The following is a 16776-nucleotide window of genomic DNA, read 5'->3' as shown; positions in this document are numbered from 1 at the left end:
GGCAATTCTCCGTCAAGGGCCAGCCTAACTTATTTATTTAAAATATAACGTGAATTCCCATTCAGGGGAGAAATCCTGAGAAACGTACAGTGAAACAGACTTAAAATGGCTGTAGTACTAATGGCTCACAAAGTTCTATATTTTCAAAAGAAATCTCACTGGCTAACTGGGGTATCAGCTACTCAACCTACCTAAATGTAAATAATAAATAAATATATAATCTGAAAGAAGTTCATAAGGATTAAAAGGAAAAAATGTGTTTCCTTTTAATCCTTATGAACTTCTTTCTTACAACTTCTTTGCTTACAAGCATTAAGAAAGAACCTTACGATAGCAGCATCCAATCTTGGTATGCCCTTCCAAGACAAATGAGAACAGTTTTTCCTTATTCTGCTCTGGGTAGACAAAAAAAAAAAAAAACAAGGTTTGATGGCATTGGGGTTTAAATGAAGTTATTATTAAAGCTTAATGACATTCACAATTCAGTTTTGATCCTATGTTTGTTGGATGTATGGTAAGGAGCATTTTATTGGATGTTAATTAGAATCTGATGGGCAAAAGGAAAGGTTTATAAAGACATAAATGGCTTTTAACAATATCACTGTTTGCTCTCCCACTAACTGGTCAACAGTGGTACAATGAACATATAAAGAAAACAGTTGCCAAAACATGTTTCTTATAGTGTAAAATATCAAAATATATGCCAAGTTGACTTTTCCCATACAATATAGACAGACTTTGATTTATAATACAGTTTAAAGGGAAGGTAGCAGCACTTTCATTGTCATTTGATGATTCCTCCAAATGGATTTGAGAGGATTTTGTCATTAAAAAAATTCCAAGAAGACTCAATGTTTTTATCTTGCAAGAGAGTTTCCTATGTCTATTTGTGCATTATGGAAAACATTGTTTTATTTTAAATGATACAAATATGTAGAATTTGTGAAATAGTGTCATTGTTCTTGAAGGCCAAGATCATTTGAGCTTAAGAAGATATGATTGCCCTTTTGAAGCATCCTGAAACTTGGGTCTATTTTTCCATAAAATCTGTGCTTGATTCATTGCCAGTGATAAAATGCATTGTTCAATATTTCATTTGTTTTAATTCCTTAAAAAACAGGTGTAAAAACATAAAACATTTTTGAGACACATATATGAATATGTTCTCATCCACATCTAATTATTTGCTGGGATCTGAATAGCAACAAAAAGGTAGAAAACAGATGTTTGGAAATGGTTCAACATCTTTAAGTGATTACTGCTCAATCCATGGGTGACTCATGAATAACTTTTAGAAATGACTTATTATAAATCTAGGAATGTATGATGCAAGAGATAATCTCAGTCCCAGTAGAAAAATGAAATCTGAAAATTAAATTCTAATTAAGAGGGCATAAAGTCACGAGCTTAACTTGACTATAGAACATCTTTGATAAATTACTGATCCAAATAGAACAGTGTCTTGATTATTGACTGTACACTCAAGATATGTGACAAATATATTCAGTATGGCATACCTATATACCAGTAATGAAATTCAAATTTTTTTACTACCATTTCTGTAAGTGTGGCTTGGTGGGTGCGGCAGGAGAAGTATACTGCAAAATCTCCATTTTCACCCCACTCCAGGGGAAGGATACTGCAAAATCTCCATTCCCACCCCACTCCAGGGGAAGGATACTGCAAAATCCCCATTCACTCCCCACTCCTGGGGGAAGGATATTGCAAAATCTCCATTCCTACCCCACTCTGGGGCCAGCTAGAGATGGTATTTGTCGGTTCTCTGAACTACTCAAAATTTCCTCTACCGGTTCTCCAGAACTTGTCAGAACCTGCTGAATTTCTCCCCTGCTATATATCTCTTATTCATCCCCATTGCGATAGCAGTCTGAGATTAATAGTAATCTAAGAATAGCAAATAGAAGGTTGTTTCTGATCAACTGCTGAGTGAAGTTTGTCCCTACTGATAAATAGTGATGTGTTACATTTATGTTCTACCTTTTATACAGCACTCAAGGCATTCATAGTGTTCTCTCTCATACACACTCCCTTTATAAGTTCAACTGTGCTTACAGAGAATGACTGGTACCACTAAACCTCTGCAACTGAGGGTAGACTAGTATCTGATTCTTCCCTGTTCTGGTTTAATACCCTAACAACCAAGGGTGAAATGCTCCCGGTTCGAACCGGATCGCCCGATCTGGTAGCGATGGCGGTGGGTGGTTCGGAGAACCGGTAGCAAAAATCCCTGCACCCCCCCATGCCAAGCTGAGCCGTGCAATCATCAGAGGCTGTTTTTTTTTTTACTTTTAAAAGCATTTTTTCTACAACCTCTTTGGCCGAAAAAATGTTTTTAAACGTTTAAAAAAAAGCCTCTGATGATCGTGCGGCTCAGCTGGGATCATCAGAGGCTTTTAAAAGCATTTTTTCTACAACCACTTCAGCCGAAGAGGTTGTAGAAAAAAAAATGCTTTTAAAAGCCTCTGGCAATCAGGCAACTCAGCTGGGATCGCCAGAGGCTTCTAAAAGCATTTTTTTCTGCAACCTCTTCGGCTGAAAAGGTTGTAGAAAAAATGCTTTTAAAAGTTTAAAAAAAAAGTTGGTCACGTCCACCCAGTCACATTACCCCCCTTCCCACCAAGCCATGCCCACAGAACCAGTAGTAACAAATTTTAGATTTCACCCCTGCTAACAACTCCTTAGATAGGTGAGATGAACAGAGAAAGGGGCAATAATAGGGATTGGAGGGGAAGAGGGACCTGGGAATACTTTTAATTTTCTCCCTCCCTTTCTCCCTTCCTAGATCAATTTCACGCCATTTAGAGAAGATTGGGAAATAAGGGAGGGGTTGGGAATAGCTGTCTCCCAAGGCCTCCCATTTCTATCCTTAATTTGTAGACAAATTAAGCTGATTTCTGCTACTTAGCCTTAGACTACCCATCATTGCCAGATAGACACAGAAGCTGTTTTAAGGGGTAACTTCTTCCCCCAAAGAAATATCATGAGACATTGCCCCAAAGCAGCACTAATAGCAGGCATGATGCTACAAATCTTAATAGAAGCATATTTTTCATTGATCATCAGGTGATCATCATTTCCTTTTCTTGAGAGGTAATATTAATATTTTCTTCAAATGTTTGCTGTTATTATTTTCAACAATATCTCACATATCAACAACCTCAAAATACCCTGCTGGAATCCAGAGTAAAAGAATAGATAATGAAGATATCAAAGCCGTATTTCAAGAGACTATTTTTGGTTATAGATAAAATGCAATATTATAATTATTGACATAGGATAAAAGACAGACTGCTACGATTTTGTATGATACATAAAACATGCTCATTTTGAAGCCAAAATTTATCTTCTGACTGACAATAGAAGATTAAATAATATATTAAAAACTGAGCAAAGCAGATTACTCATGGGATGTTCTACGTTATGAATCATAAAGGGAAAATTAAAAATACCCACTATATTTTGTTACTTCAGCAAATTCTACAAGCTCAAGTTCTCTATATATTATCTAGTAACATATGCCCTGAAGAAGTTTTTAAATAACAATTCCAATTATTTCTGATCATCTGCTAGAACTAATAACGGTTAGGATTCAGCAACTAGAAGGAATTCCCTGCTCTGCCTTATAGAAATTTTATTTAAAGTCTTGGAACTCTCATAAACTCATAAATGAAAGATAAATAATTCTTCTATCTCCCACAAAACCTATCCACTGTTATGCAAGTATTGTTACACTGTAATTCTACATCCAATCAGCCTTATAAGGTTTCTGTTTCCTTGATTGTCCTTTTGACCTCACTGTACTTTTGACTGGTTGCATTTCTAACCTCCATAAATTGTACCTATAACCAGAACTGATACTAGCAGCAGGAAATATCCAACTCATTGGATTTGTTTTTTCTTCCTTGTAATTTCTTTCTATGTTCAGAAAGCTCATTTTAGTGTACATTTATTTGTAGTAATAAATGTAAAGCACTGAAAACATCAGCTTTGTATTTGAATATCTTATCAGAAGTGATATTATAAACTAAATGAAGTGATAATCCCAAAGTAACAAAATAATGTGTGAAGAAGAAAACCAACAAGTCTTTATAATGAGCCACAGAGTGGAAATTTTCACTTTTGGAGGGCTACTGGAAATTTTGAGTACATGTTGCGGGCACTCACACAAATGGTCTGTAAACATTTTCTCATTCATACTACAACAGCCATGGAAGGTATTTCCATGCTGTCAGCTCCAGTAATTCCGCGCTTCTGCATGATACGGGCTAACCTTTTGTTGTTAATTTCTGGTTATTTATTTATAACCATTCTATTCAGGGCAGATGGATCTATTTTCAAACAAAGCATTGAACACTGTCAAAAATAAGGATGAGGCCGGAGGCTGCCAACTTGCTTTACAGCATGCCAACTTCCCTTCTGCAAAAATGAAAGTAACCTCTGAAAAAGTCTAAGTCAAGGATCAGAAGCCTGGCAAGTGCCATCTGTTAACACTTTAGCATCCTGCAATATCAGTTTGGAAATTTAATGCCAGAGAGCAACAGGCACAATTATACAGGCCCATAAAAAGCAGCCTAAAACTATCAGATATAAAGTTGCAAAGATCAGGGTCTTCTTTTTCTTCTTGTTCTTTTTACCATTTGGGTTGTTGAGGGGGGAAAAGAACCATCAGGGGCATCGCTAGAGATCAACAAAGGCTTTCTACATATTTGACTGGCCAGTTTATAGCTACCGAAGCTGCGAAAAAAAATATTTGCATAAAATAATAAATTTATATTTGTATAAAATAAATTTGTATACACATTTTTATATTTGTATAAAAGAAGGTCCACTTTTCCTCTTATCATATTCGGATAACCTCAGCTTGTATATTCATTTATGTATAAGCGGATCCACAAGGAAGCACAAGGTTCCAGGGAAGAGGCTGAAATCCTTATTATGCATGTTGAATCACTCCCGCCCACTCGTGTTTGATATTCCCCATCCCGGTTGGAAGGCTTGACCATGGAGTTGCGGAGAGAGAGAGAGAGAGAGAGAGAGAGAGTAGCTTCCGGTAGGAAACGTCTGTTGTGTTCTACCGCTTCGCTCCCGCAACCCGGAAGTGGTTCCTCTTGGGTCTCTGACACGTAGCTTCCCAGAGAGTGGGATAAAGCGAGGAGGAAGAAGGGATCGCTCCCGACGGCGTGAGGAGGGCAGGTGAGGGGGAGTCGTTGCCTCGCCGGGGAAGGAGGCTTCCGAGGAAGGTGAGCTTCGGGAAAGGGGAGCAGGGTGGTGCCCGAGCTTGTCAGGAGAGCTGACGCTCCTTCAGGGGAAACGTATATTCAGCCGGCGAGAGTCTTCTGTGCTTTTTTTTTTTTTTTTTTCTGGCTGCAAGGACGGGATTTCGCAGTGCCCTAATATTGCTTGTGGTCTCTCGAGACCCAACGGTTCCCCCCCCCCCCATTCTGCGGATCCTGTGTTTTCCATCATCACCGTGTTCTGTGCCGCCCCGAAGGTCTAATAGCAATACCGCTTAGGCTTATATACCGCTTCACAGTGCTTTTTACAGCCCTCTCTAAGCAGGTTTACAGAGTCAGCCTATGACCCCCAACAATCTGGGTCCTCGGAAGGACGGGAGGCTGAGTCAACCTTCAGCCTGGTGAGATTTGAGCTGCCAAATTGCGTGGCACCAACACTTAACAGATGATAGAAAACATAGAATAGAATAGAATTCTTTATTGGCCAAGTTGTGATTGGATGCCCAAGGAATTTGTCTTTGGTGTATATGCTCTCAGTATACATAAGGAGAATAAAATACATTCATAGAGAATAAAAAGATACAACACTTTGTGATAGTCAAGGTTACTAATAAGCTATCAAATCGTACTAGGAAACAAATAAAAACAATATAAATTGAAAGATACAACAACAACAAACATAATAAGTGGGAAGATATAGATTCTAGTAAGGAAGAGAAGAACAATAGTAAAAAGTCTTAGTAAATTATTTGATATAAAAAATATATAGATCTTAATATAATAACGTAGGTTCTGTTGGAGTCGGTACAGGTGGCCCTCGACTTACAGCAGTTTGTTGAATGACCGAAGTTACAACATCACTGAAAAAAAAATACAACACTTCGTGATAGTCAAGGTTACTAATAAGCGACCAAATCGTACTAGGAAACAAAATAAAAACAATATAAATTGAAAGATACAACAACAACAAACATAATAAGTGGGAAGATATAGATACTAGTAAGGAAGAGAAGAACAATAGTAAAAAGTCTTAGTAAATTATTTGACATAAAAAATATATAGATCTTAATATAATAACATAGGTTCTGTTGGAGTCGGTACAGGTGGCCCTCGACTTACAGCAGTTTGTTGAATGACCGAAGTTACAACATCACTGAAAAAAAGTGACTTATGACTGTTTGCATAGTTAACAGCCGTTACAGCATCCCCATAGAAACTTGATCAAAATTCAGATGCTTGGCAACAAACTCATATTTATGACGGTTGCAGTGTCCTGGGATCATGTGATCCCCTTTTGTGACCTTCTGACAAGCAAAATCAATGGGGAAGCCAGATTCATTTAACAACTGTATTACTAACTTATCAAGTACAGTGATTCCACTTAACAACTTTGGCAAGAAAGATAGTAAAATAGGGCAAATGTCACTTAACAAATGTCTCGCTTAGCAGCTGAAATTTTGGGCTCAGTTGTGGTTGTAAGTTGAGGACTACTTGTACTTCCCTTAGGCGAATTGAAGAAAATCAGATGCTTTGTTATAAAATGTCGTGGTCCTTTTCTCCTTTTGGGTAAAGCACTGGATGCACAGCAGTGCAAGTGCCTAGTAATTTAGTGTTTGACTGAATGCATTATTTTTCCCCAAAAGATTGTATAATTTACTCTTAATGATTGATAGATGAAGATATTCATAGAAGGGCCATGCTTTGGGTGGTTATTTTTGAAAATAGTAACACAAATCTTTATTTTACAGATAGCAATGTCTGGATTTGATCATTTAAATACAGATTTTTATCAGACAAGTTACAGTATTGATGATCAAGCACAACAATATGGGGCGGATGCTGGAGGAGGAGGAGCATATAGCAAGTAATTTGATTTTGTTTATTGTTCCAAATAGCCAATATATTATTGTCTGATATTTGTATTTGGCTGAAGTGTTCAATTTTATTTAATTTCTGACAATCATGCCACTTTTATATCTGAAGGGTTTTATTTATTTAGATCACATTTCTCAAAATAACTTCAATCTTCTGGAAACAAGAAACTCCTAAGATAAATCCATAGTTCAGGATTGGAAGAATTTCAGAAAATGGCTGAATGTAAAAATTGAGTCAAACAGCAGCATTTACTGATGCTCAACCAAGATTACCTATAACCTATTGACTGTTGTAAATGCAGTTGGTTAGGCTAATACTAGTCGGATGTTATGTTAATGCATATTGAATTCTTCTTTTATACAGCAAGTATGAACTGCCACAGTACTTCTTAATACGTGGCACACTCACCAGATAGTGTACCTATCATTAGTTTATTGATTCAAATAAAATATTTGAATCCAAAGTTGCAAGGGTTAATCATTCTTCAGTATAAAATTTCTCTTTAAGTATACATTATTGGTTACTTGCAGGAAAGCTTTTTGAAAATATTGACACCGAAAACTCCTCTTCCTTAAGTCTGGCAGTGTCCCTATATGTCACAATAGATACATGGTGACCTATATGTCACAAAACCTGAAGTATATGCTAGTATCAATTATTTTATATGGCAGCAGATGGGAAAGCAAAGTAATGGTCTAGATTATCTTGGGAAAAGGACTATATTATAATATCTGAGTTTTACTTGGTAATAATTTGAGAAAAATGTTGGATAAGTTGGAAAGTTATAACATTTAAAGTGAGAAATTGTATTTTGTCATATTAGAAAGTAAAGTCAAATAAATGCATGTAATTTTAATCAAAATTATCCTGTAAATAACTTTGGTATGTTTCAAACATTGATGTATCTGTTTTCTTTATATAATGTTTATATAAATATATGCCATTTTCTTGTGGTGAGGTGGGCGACAAACAAACTTAATAAAAAAAAGTTTCTTCAGGGACTATATAGAATATTTACAGTTTGTATCAATGTGATAATCAGTGTAAATGGTTTCTTTGTTGTGGAGTGGGTATTTTGGGGCTTAGGCCTCCGTGACAAAGAAAGATTCTGTTTTCATATGATAAACATTTAAGTTCTGTTTTCTGCAGGCAATATGCTGGCTATGAGTATTCTCAGCAAGGTGGATATGTCCCTCCAGAGATGATACAACCTCAACAGCCATACACTGGACAAATTCTTCAGCCAACATCAGCATACACCCCATCTTCATCACAATCGTTCTATGGAAGCAATTTTGAGGATGAACCTCCGTTACTAGAAGGTTTGATTTTTATTCCTTGCAGAATTTCCATGTCAGCCAAAATACATGTTCCAATCTACAAAGGAGTAATCATAGCTGATGATGAAGTTTGTGTGTGTGCATGCATGTATGTTAATGTAAAGAACGTTTTTAACATTTAATTTCACTTCATCTTTGGCATTTAATTTCACCTCAATTAATTAAATGGCATGATCGATCAAGAATTTAAGATCTTTTGCTTAAAAAAACCAAAAGGAAAAAACCATATGAAATTGAAATAGGATGACCTTTTACAAATTAAGATGTTATATACTTGGTGTCTGACCTTTGGTGATCTAAAAGGATCTCCAATTTAGTACAGAAGTGCGGATCCACTTCCATAATCCAAGGCTTCTGCAAAGCCCTGAAGATCTCTCTTGTTTCAGCAGATGCAGGGGCAGGATGGGTTATGAGCCTTTTTTCTGATACACTTTTTATGTTTCTGTAATTGGTTTAGTAGTTTTTCCTTATCTGGGTGATTGGTCATTTTCTATTGTCATTTATTGTTATTTTAATGTTCTACATTTTGTAATCCACTATAATGCAATCCACGATGCAACTATAATTGAGAAGGACTCTTTAAGTTTATTAATCCATTAAATCTGTGTTCTTTATTTGATCTACAGAACTTGGAATAAATTTTGACCATATCTGGCAGAAGACTTTAACAGTACTGCACCCATTAAAAGCTGCAGATGGCAACATTATGAATGAAACTGATCTGGCAGGACCTATGGTCTTCTGCCTAGCCTTTGGAGCCACCTTATTGTTTGTAAGATTTCATTACTATAGATATAGTCCTGTCAGTTTGAAAGTTACAAGTTTAAAGCAAACAGAAATCAAGAATTGATCATTTAAATATCAGTAATTTATAAAAATAATGATACACAGGATTGAATATAATTTCTATTGAAGAATGTGAAGTACAGTCTTATGGTCATTATTTGGAGCCTTGTCCCTGATCCACAAGGTGAGAAAGACAAGAATTGTTGCTGAATATTCCCATTTACTACACTCAAGAGTAATTTAGAACAGGGTTCTCCAACCCCCGGTTAATGGCCCGGTGATATATAAATTCTCATAAAAATATAAATTCTTCAAAATTCTGTAGGAAATTAGTTTCCTCTCCCTTCCTTTTTTTCCTTCTTTTTTAATGGATATAGTGTTTTTATATACACTTAGGCATTAATGATATATCTCTGGGATTACTTTTATGAACAATGATCCTTAAAAATACTTAAGTGGTGCTTCATCTGTTGCTTTAAAAGTCTCTATAAAACTAGCTTGTAGGGATGCATAGCTACCCAAAAAGGAGAGGATGCTTTGGAAGAGATGAGGCATACTTACTGCATCTATCGGCACTTAATTAAGGCACACCTCGTTAAAAAGAAAGCATTTAGGAGACAGCAACGGGGTTTACTAACTTTTTTGTACTTCCTTGTGGTTCTCTTATTATTTTCCTGAAATCATGGTGGCCGCTGTAAGCAAGCATAGAAAACGGCACAGTGTTATTAAGGAGGTGCTGACAAATTCAGTAAGCACACTCAGGCGCCTGCCAAAATACCTCTTCTACTCTGGATCCAAACAGCTGTACTTCACTTCTAAATTGGTTCACTTGACAGATGTTTGTATTGCTGGTATTTCCCTCTAAACTTGGTTGAATTATATAAAGCAGTGGAATGGAGACACTAATTTTATGTGGGAAACCTATCTTTTTAAATAATGTAAAAAAGTTTGAACATGGATGTGAAATAATATGAAGATAATCTTATTTCTAAGGTTTCAGAAATGTTTGTTGTTATCAAAAAGGTATCTGGTACTCGCTTGATTTTATTTTGTATGCTTTATTTGTCTCTTTGCAAAATCTCTTCCTAAAATGCATTCAGAATGTTAATGTATTTTCCTCTCTCCCCCCTCCTTTCTTTTTTTTTAAGGCTGGAAAAATTCAGTTCGGCTATGTATATGGAATTAGTGCAATAGGGTGTCTAGGAATGTTTTGTCTCCTGAATCTGATGAGTATGACAGGTGTCTCATTTGGTTGTGTTGCAAGTGTTCTAGGATATTGTCTTCTTCCTATGATCATACTTTCAAGCTTTGCAATTGTATTTTCCCTACAGTAAGTAATATCAAAGACCATTACAATGCCGTTTAATAATACTATATATTATTGCTCACCATAAAAAATGTACTCAAATGTGTATTTATGTAGAATTAAAAAAATACTTTACTATGTATAATTTTAAACTGCATTTGATTTTTGCATTTTTTTTTTATTTATAGAGTGTTTGTATTTTTGGTCCTATTTGCCTGGAAAGGAACACTTTTTATCAAATAACACTGGGAAAAATATTTGATTTTTTACTCTTTTTTGCAATCTGTTATCTCACTTATAAAGAAAACTTTTTTTGAGCATTCTTTAAAATTCTATCCCCCAGTCCAAATAACAAAATGTAGCCAGTAAAAAAAGTATATGATACTGTAGCACTTTCAAAACGGAAGTACCACAAACATTTTAATTTAAAACTATGGAATAGTAGCTTCTCAGTACAATATTTTGTGTTGGATCCTTTAGTCCAGAAGTGGGCAGTCTGGTCCTGCAGATGTGTCCTTTCCTATTGACAATGTTCCCTATCCCCTCTCATTTTCTTCTTTTCAAAATCATTTTAATTATAAGTAAATGAGAAACTGGAATGCTGTAATACAAAGTGCAGTACAAGCTTCTATCATTTTTTTTCTTTGCAACAATTCCCTAACATTTTACATCAGTCAGGAAACATTATTTAGAGTGACTTTCTAAAGTGGATGAATTTCTGAAGCTTATTAAAAGGAAACTATCTGATTTCACCGAATTCAGAGCAAGATCATAGTTATGTAATTTAACAATCTAAAGTGTTACATAAAGCTGAATGACATTCAGGCATGTATACATTTTCCAAATTTACTGAGATCCATATAAGTACTAGTTCCACGGCAAGATTTTTGTATTAACAGTCTCTAGGTGGAGGCTTTTGAACATTTGAATTAGGAATGTTAACAGTTTTGGCCAGAAAATAATTTAGTGCTTAAAACCTGTATAATTGGATAACACACTTGGCTCCAATGTAAAACTGTTCTGATATATACAAAGTTATGTGATATTATCAGCGCTTGATTCCTTTCCTGTTATTGTTGTTTTCAGGGGCATGATGGGAATTATTCTTGCTGCTGGAATTATTGGATGGTGTAGTTTTTCGGCCTCCAAGCTCTTCATTTCAGCCTTAGCAATGGAAGGACAACAACTTCTAGTAGCATATCCCTGTGCTTTATTATATGGAGTCTTCGCCCTCATTTCTGTGTTTTGAACTGACTGTCTTAATTATTGGACTTAAATGAGCCGAACTCAAAGCTTTTACTTGGGATGCTTAAACTGGGACCAGAAATCAACTGTTGGGCTGCTGTCTTTCAAGATTAATATTTGAATTATTGTCTGGAGCAACAGTAACAAAGTGTTCTTTTTGTGTTTCTTTTTATAGGACTCTTAATACATTTTTACATTGACCTGTAAAAGCTTCAGCTTTGAAACAAGCTAATTATGCTGTTTAAAATGTAAAACTCTTTTCTGTCCTATAACCTGCAAAACATTATTTTTGAAAATTTTTGTAGTTCAGGAATTTTTATTGACAAAAGAAAGTGAAATCATTAACTTGTTTTCCCACAGTAATATACAGCAACAAGTTTAAACAACAAACATTTCCCATTTTATCAACTTAACAAAATAGAAAATTTCTCACAATAATATTTAATCTGAAAGCAAACACAAAATGGATCCCATATATAATTTTCAGCATTTTTATAATCCTCCAATTCCTTTTCTTTACAATCCAAACGTCTACCCAAGCTCAAAGTTATTGTGTTTATTTCATTTTATATATACTTTGTAAATAGTTCTGTCATCTTATATACATGTGGGAAAGTGCTTTTTATGCTAAAATTGAGAATTCCAGTAGTTCACCAGAAGCTTGCTTTAGAAAATAGCTTTGACAAATATCAGTACTGCAGTCTAGTATAAAACACCCAGATTAAATTTTCTCAAAATGTTCTTACAACATTTTTTTCCTTTTAGTAATTTCCTTTACTGTAATATTGTCCACTACAGAATTGCTTAGCTATTTATTTGAATAAAGATTTATTCCCACTGAGCAAACATTGTTTAAATTATGATGTAGTAGAATCCATCTTATATTTAAGCAGTTTAAACCATTACACTATCATGGTCATCAAGAAATATTGAGTTCGGATTCCAGCCATAGTGACAAAAACAACTATTTAATGTACACCATTAAAAAATGCAGTAATGACTTATTTTAGTGTTAGGGAATAACAAAACGAAATGGCTAACATATGTTCTTTACAAACTTATTACAAAAGTAGACATTTTTAAGTATCTCACTGAGCAATACTGGTGAACAAAAATACAGCATTTTTTTTGTAATTCCAACCCTCACCCCACCCCCAACAATCCCTGAGTTACTGCAGAGCTCTCCATATATTGTTTGGATTTACCTATTAAATATCTTACAGTGTAAGAAGTCCAGAGGTCTTTACACATACAGATTTCTGATATTCGTATTATAAACTGCTTTCCAGATTTAGGCATTTCCGCCCCTCTATGATTGATCCCGTAATTGACGTGATTTCACATGCAAATGAACTATCCTGATGCCCCAATTGATGGATATTTTGTACCATGAGAAACAGCTTTGTTGGGCTTTGCTACATAAAGGCAATGTTGGCAAATAATGTGGTTTCTCTTTATTACTGCCTCTAGATACTTAGAATTCATTTGTAGCAGAACAACAGGATAGCGATAGTTTGGTGTAGCCAGTGCTGTGGAGTCGGAGTCGAGGAGTCGGAAGAAATTTTGGGTACCTGGAGTCGGAGCCGGAAGCACAAAAAATTGAGGAGTCGGAGTCGGAACATTTATCTCCCGACTCCACGGCCAGTGCTGTGGAGTCAGAGTCGAGGAGTCGGAGGAAATTTTGGGTACCTGGAGTTTGAGTCGGAGTCGGAGTCGGAAGTACAAAAAACTGAGGAGTCGGAGTCGGAACATTTATCTCCTGACTCCACAGCCCTGGGTGTAGCAGCTAAGACATCATGCTAGAAACCAGGAGTTTTAGTCCTATATTAGGCATGAAAGCAAGCTGGGTGACTTTGGCCCAGTTAACTTTCAGACCAGCCCACCTCACACAGGGCTGTTGTGGGGAAAATAGAAGTATTAGGTATGTTCACCATCTTGAACGGGATTGGACTAGAAGACCCCCAAAGATCCTCTCCGATTCTGTTATTCTGTTAAATAAAACGAACTCAAACAAAACCAGGTTCTGCAACACTTTTAATTATATAAAATCTACCTTCAATGTTGTGATAGACGTTTGAACCAGTACCTTTCATGAATGGCCTTGGACTTTTAAAAATGTAAGATGTTTCGAAAAATGAGTGTTGCTTGAATTTAATAGTGGTGTATTTTTTTAAATGGCAAATGTCCTAGATTTAAATATCGTGCCTACTGAATCTTCTAGGATAATTCTATTTTGTATCATGTTGCTTTTAAGGTCTTTGTAATAATACTGCAGCATTCAGTACTACTGTTTGTCATTGCAAAGTGTTATTTAGGATAGGATAATGGGAAGAGAAAATGTAGCAGTGAGGATCTTATCAGACAAATGGGATTCTACCAAAAATATATAGCGTATCTCCAAGATTGGATGCTTTATAATTTTCAGTTCAATAGGCAATGCAATTATTTTTTTTAAAGGAGGATCCCAATGGGATTTAAGATAATAGATGGATTAGCATAATTTGTCTGGGCAAATTAGCATGAAGTTTTATTAGATTTCGTATCAAAGCACATTGAAGTGCCTGCTTTTCTGAAGGAATTGGCACTGTTTCTGCAAAGTGAAATCTCAGTACCTATTTTAGAGTTTTCAGATGTCAAGCATGCCAATAAGGTCAAGCAGATAAAATTGACTTAATTTAGATTCATTTCTTCATGAAGACTCAATAAACTTTCCAGACCTAGCAATCACTCAATAAATTAAATGGTCTTAATAATGGGTGATTGGTTAGAGGTCAGGGGAGAAAATAATAAGTGGTTCTCATTATTTTTTTTTAAAAAAACACCTAAATACTAGGATCCTTTTTCTTCAGGAATCCAAGTTTTCATATGTTTTTTAACTTGCTTATAAATTTGACTGCGCAAAGCTGTGAAGGTGGGCTGTGCCCCTTGAAGCTGGTACAGGAAATAAAATAGCCCCACTTCTGAATGTAAAGTGAATCAACCATACTGTTTTGGATTGCACCCCTTTGTGTTCCTTCCTAGCCGCCTCCCACAGTACAATGCCAAAGTTGGAAAACCAAAGTCACCCAACTTGAAGGTTCACTCAGGACTGGAAGAGAAGGCTCAGAAATCAAAAGCAGGCTGTGAGGTAATGTGAATTGCTTGGTTGACGGTATGCATTCTTTGTTACTTTGCACAGATAATACAGAATTAGGGATGAACAGATAAGTGACGAGAAGCTGCACTGTGAAGCTTTGGGAGATAAAAACAGAGGGTTGTAGGGAGGGAAGCTGGAAAACTGATCTGAGAAAAATAGGCAATTTATTCCTTATTATTTTGACTAATTTCCAAGGGGCAGAAGCAGCAAGACATCTGAAAAGATAGCAAGGACAAAATTTCACAAGCTGTACATTGTACCTTCTCTGGTGCTGCAGAGATTGGAGGGGCATGTAGCATTTGCCTCCAATGACACCATCCATCAAAAGCTACATAATTGCTGTGCAGTATCCTGCCTTCTCCACCACATTTTAGCTCTGAAAGCCCCACTGCCAAGAATACCACTCTTGATATTATGGTGGTTTTTTTTTTTTTTAATAAAAGGTTTGTTCAAGTATTACAACAATTTTTCCCATCCCTCCTCCCCCCCATCCCTCCTCTACCTACCCCCCCATCCCTCCTCCACCCACCCCCCATCCCTCATCCCCCCTCTCCCTCCAATCCCCCACCCCCCACCCCGGACTTCCCAGAGCAAATACAGGGTAAAACATTTAACAAACATAAACTAAAATATGCTAACTTTCTGTAGGCTCCAGACTCCCTCTTGCTCTTTAACTCCCCTTTCAACTAACAAAACATAATTCAAAAAGAAAATTTTGGTTTCATTCATAAGCTATTTGAAACTTTTTAGTCTGATATTTGTTTTGAATATAGTCAATCCATCTTCTCCATTCCGATATATATCTTTCATTTGAATGGTCCTTCAAGTATGCCAAAATTTTTGCCATCTCTGCTAAATTCACTACTTTTAATGTCCATTCTTCAATAGTAGGTAAGTCTTCCTTCTTCCAATACTGCGCCACCAAAAGTCTGGCTGCTGTTATTAAATTTAAAATCAATTTAGTCTCTATGACCATACAATCTGTAATTATACCCAACAAAAAGAACTGTGGAGTAAATTTTATCTTCTTTTTGAGAATGTTTTGGATAATCCATCATATTTTTATCCAAAATGCCTTAATTTTTTTACATGTCTATCATATATGATAATACATGGCATCATCACATTCGCATCTCCAACACTTAGGTTGCAAACTTGGATACATACAGGCTAGCTTTTTACGATCTAGATGCCATCTATAAAACATTTTATAAAAATTCTCTCTTAAGTTTTGGGCTTGCGTAAACTTTACATTTCTAACCCATATTTTTTCCCATGTTTCCATCATTATTGGTTCTTCAATATTTTGTGCCCATTTTATCATACAATCCTTAACTAGCTCTGTTTCTGAATCTATTTCTACCAATGCATTATACAACCTTTTTATATGCATTTGACTTTGATCTCTAATTTGTTTTATCAAGTTTTCCTCATTTTGCAAGATACCAATTTTCTGATCTTCTCTCCATCTAGCTTGCATCTGTCCATACTGAAACCATGTTTGAATTATCATTTCTTCTCTTAAATTGATTCAAAGATTTTAGTTGTAGTATACCTCTTTCCTTATTAAGAAGCTCTTTATAAGTAGTCACATCTTGTTTTTGCTCTACACTTATATTCTCTATCGTGTGTCTGGGTATTGCCCACATTGGTAATTTATTGTTTAATTTATACTGATATTTTTTCCAGACACACAGTAAAGCATTCCTTAATATATGACTTTTAAAAGTCTTGTCTACTTTCTTATCATATAATAAATAAGCATGCCAACGTAAACCAAATCATATCCCTCAATATTCAATATTCTTTCTTCTGTTGAATTCATCCAGTTGC

At 35.7% G+C, this 16776-nt stretch overlaps 1 protein-coding gene across 2 annotated transcripts; it reads left to right on the top strand.

The window, feature by feature from the left end:
• The first annotated feature begins 5124 nt into the window (after positions 1 to 5124).
• On the top strand, positions 5125 to 12653 carry YIPF5 (Yip1 domain family member 5). 2 transcript variants are annotated; one of them, XM_070933937.1, is made up of 6 exons: positions 5125 to 5261; positions 7004 to 7119; positions 8280 to 8452; positions 9097 to 9242; positions 10405 to 10586; positions 11649 to 12653. In XM_070933937.1, exons 2-6 carry the CDS (start codon positions 7010 to 7012, stop codon positions 11809 to 11811), a joined length of 774 nt encoding a protein of 257 aa, XP_070790038.1. In that variant the 5' UTR covers positions 5125 to 5261; positions 7004 to 7009; the 3' UTR covers positions 11812 to 12653. The 2 variants fall into 2 exon arrangements, with proteins under 2 accessions (XP_070790038.1, XP_070790039.1); XM_070933938.1 differs by having other exon boundaries at positions 5153 to 5214.
• The last annotated feature ends 4123 nt before the right edge of the window (positions 12654 to 16776 follow it).

The sequence above is a fragment of the Pituophis catenifer genome, unplaced genomic scaffold, assembly GCF_029215685.1.
Source record: "Pituophis catenifer annectens isolate HBS135680 unplaced genomic scaffold, rPitCat1.0.hap2 SCAF_2, whole genome shotgun sequence".
NCBI lineage: Eukaryota > Metazoa > Chordata > Lepidosauria > Squamata > Colubridae > Pituophis > Pituophis catenifer.
Note: the sequence above shows the minus strand (reverse complement) of the source record. Positions and strands in the feature narration are given on the sequence as shown.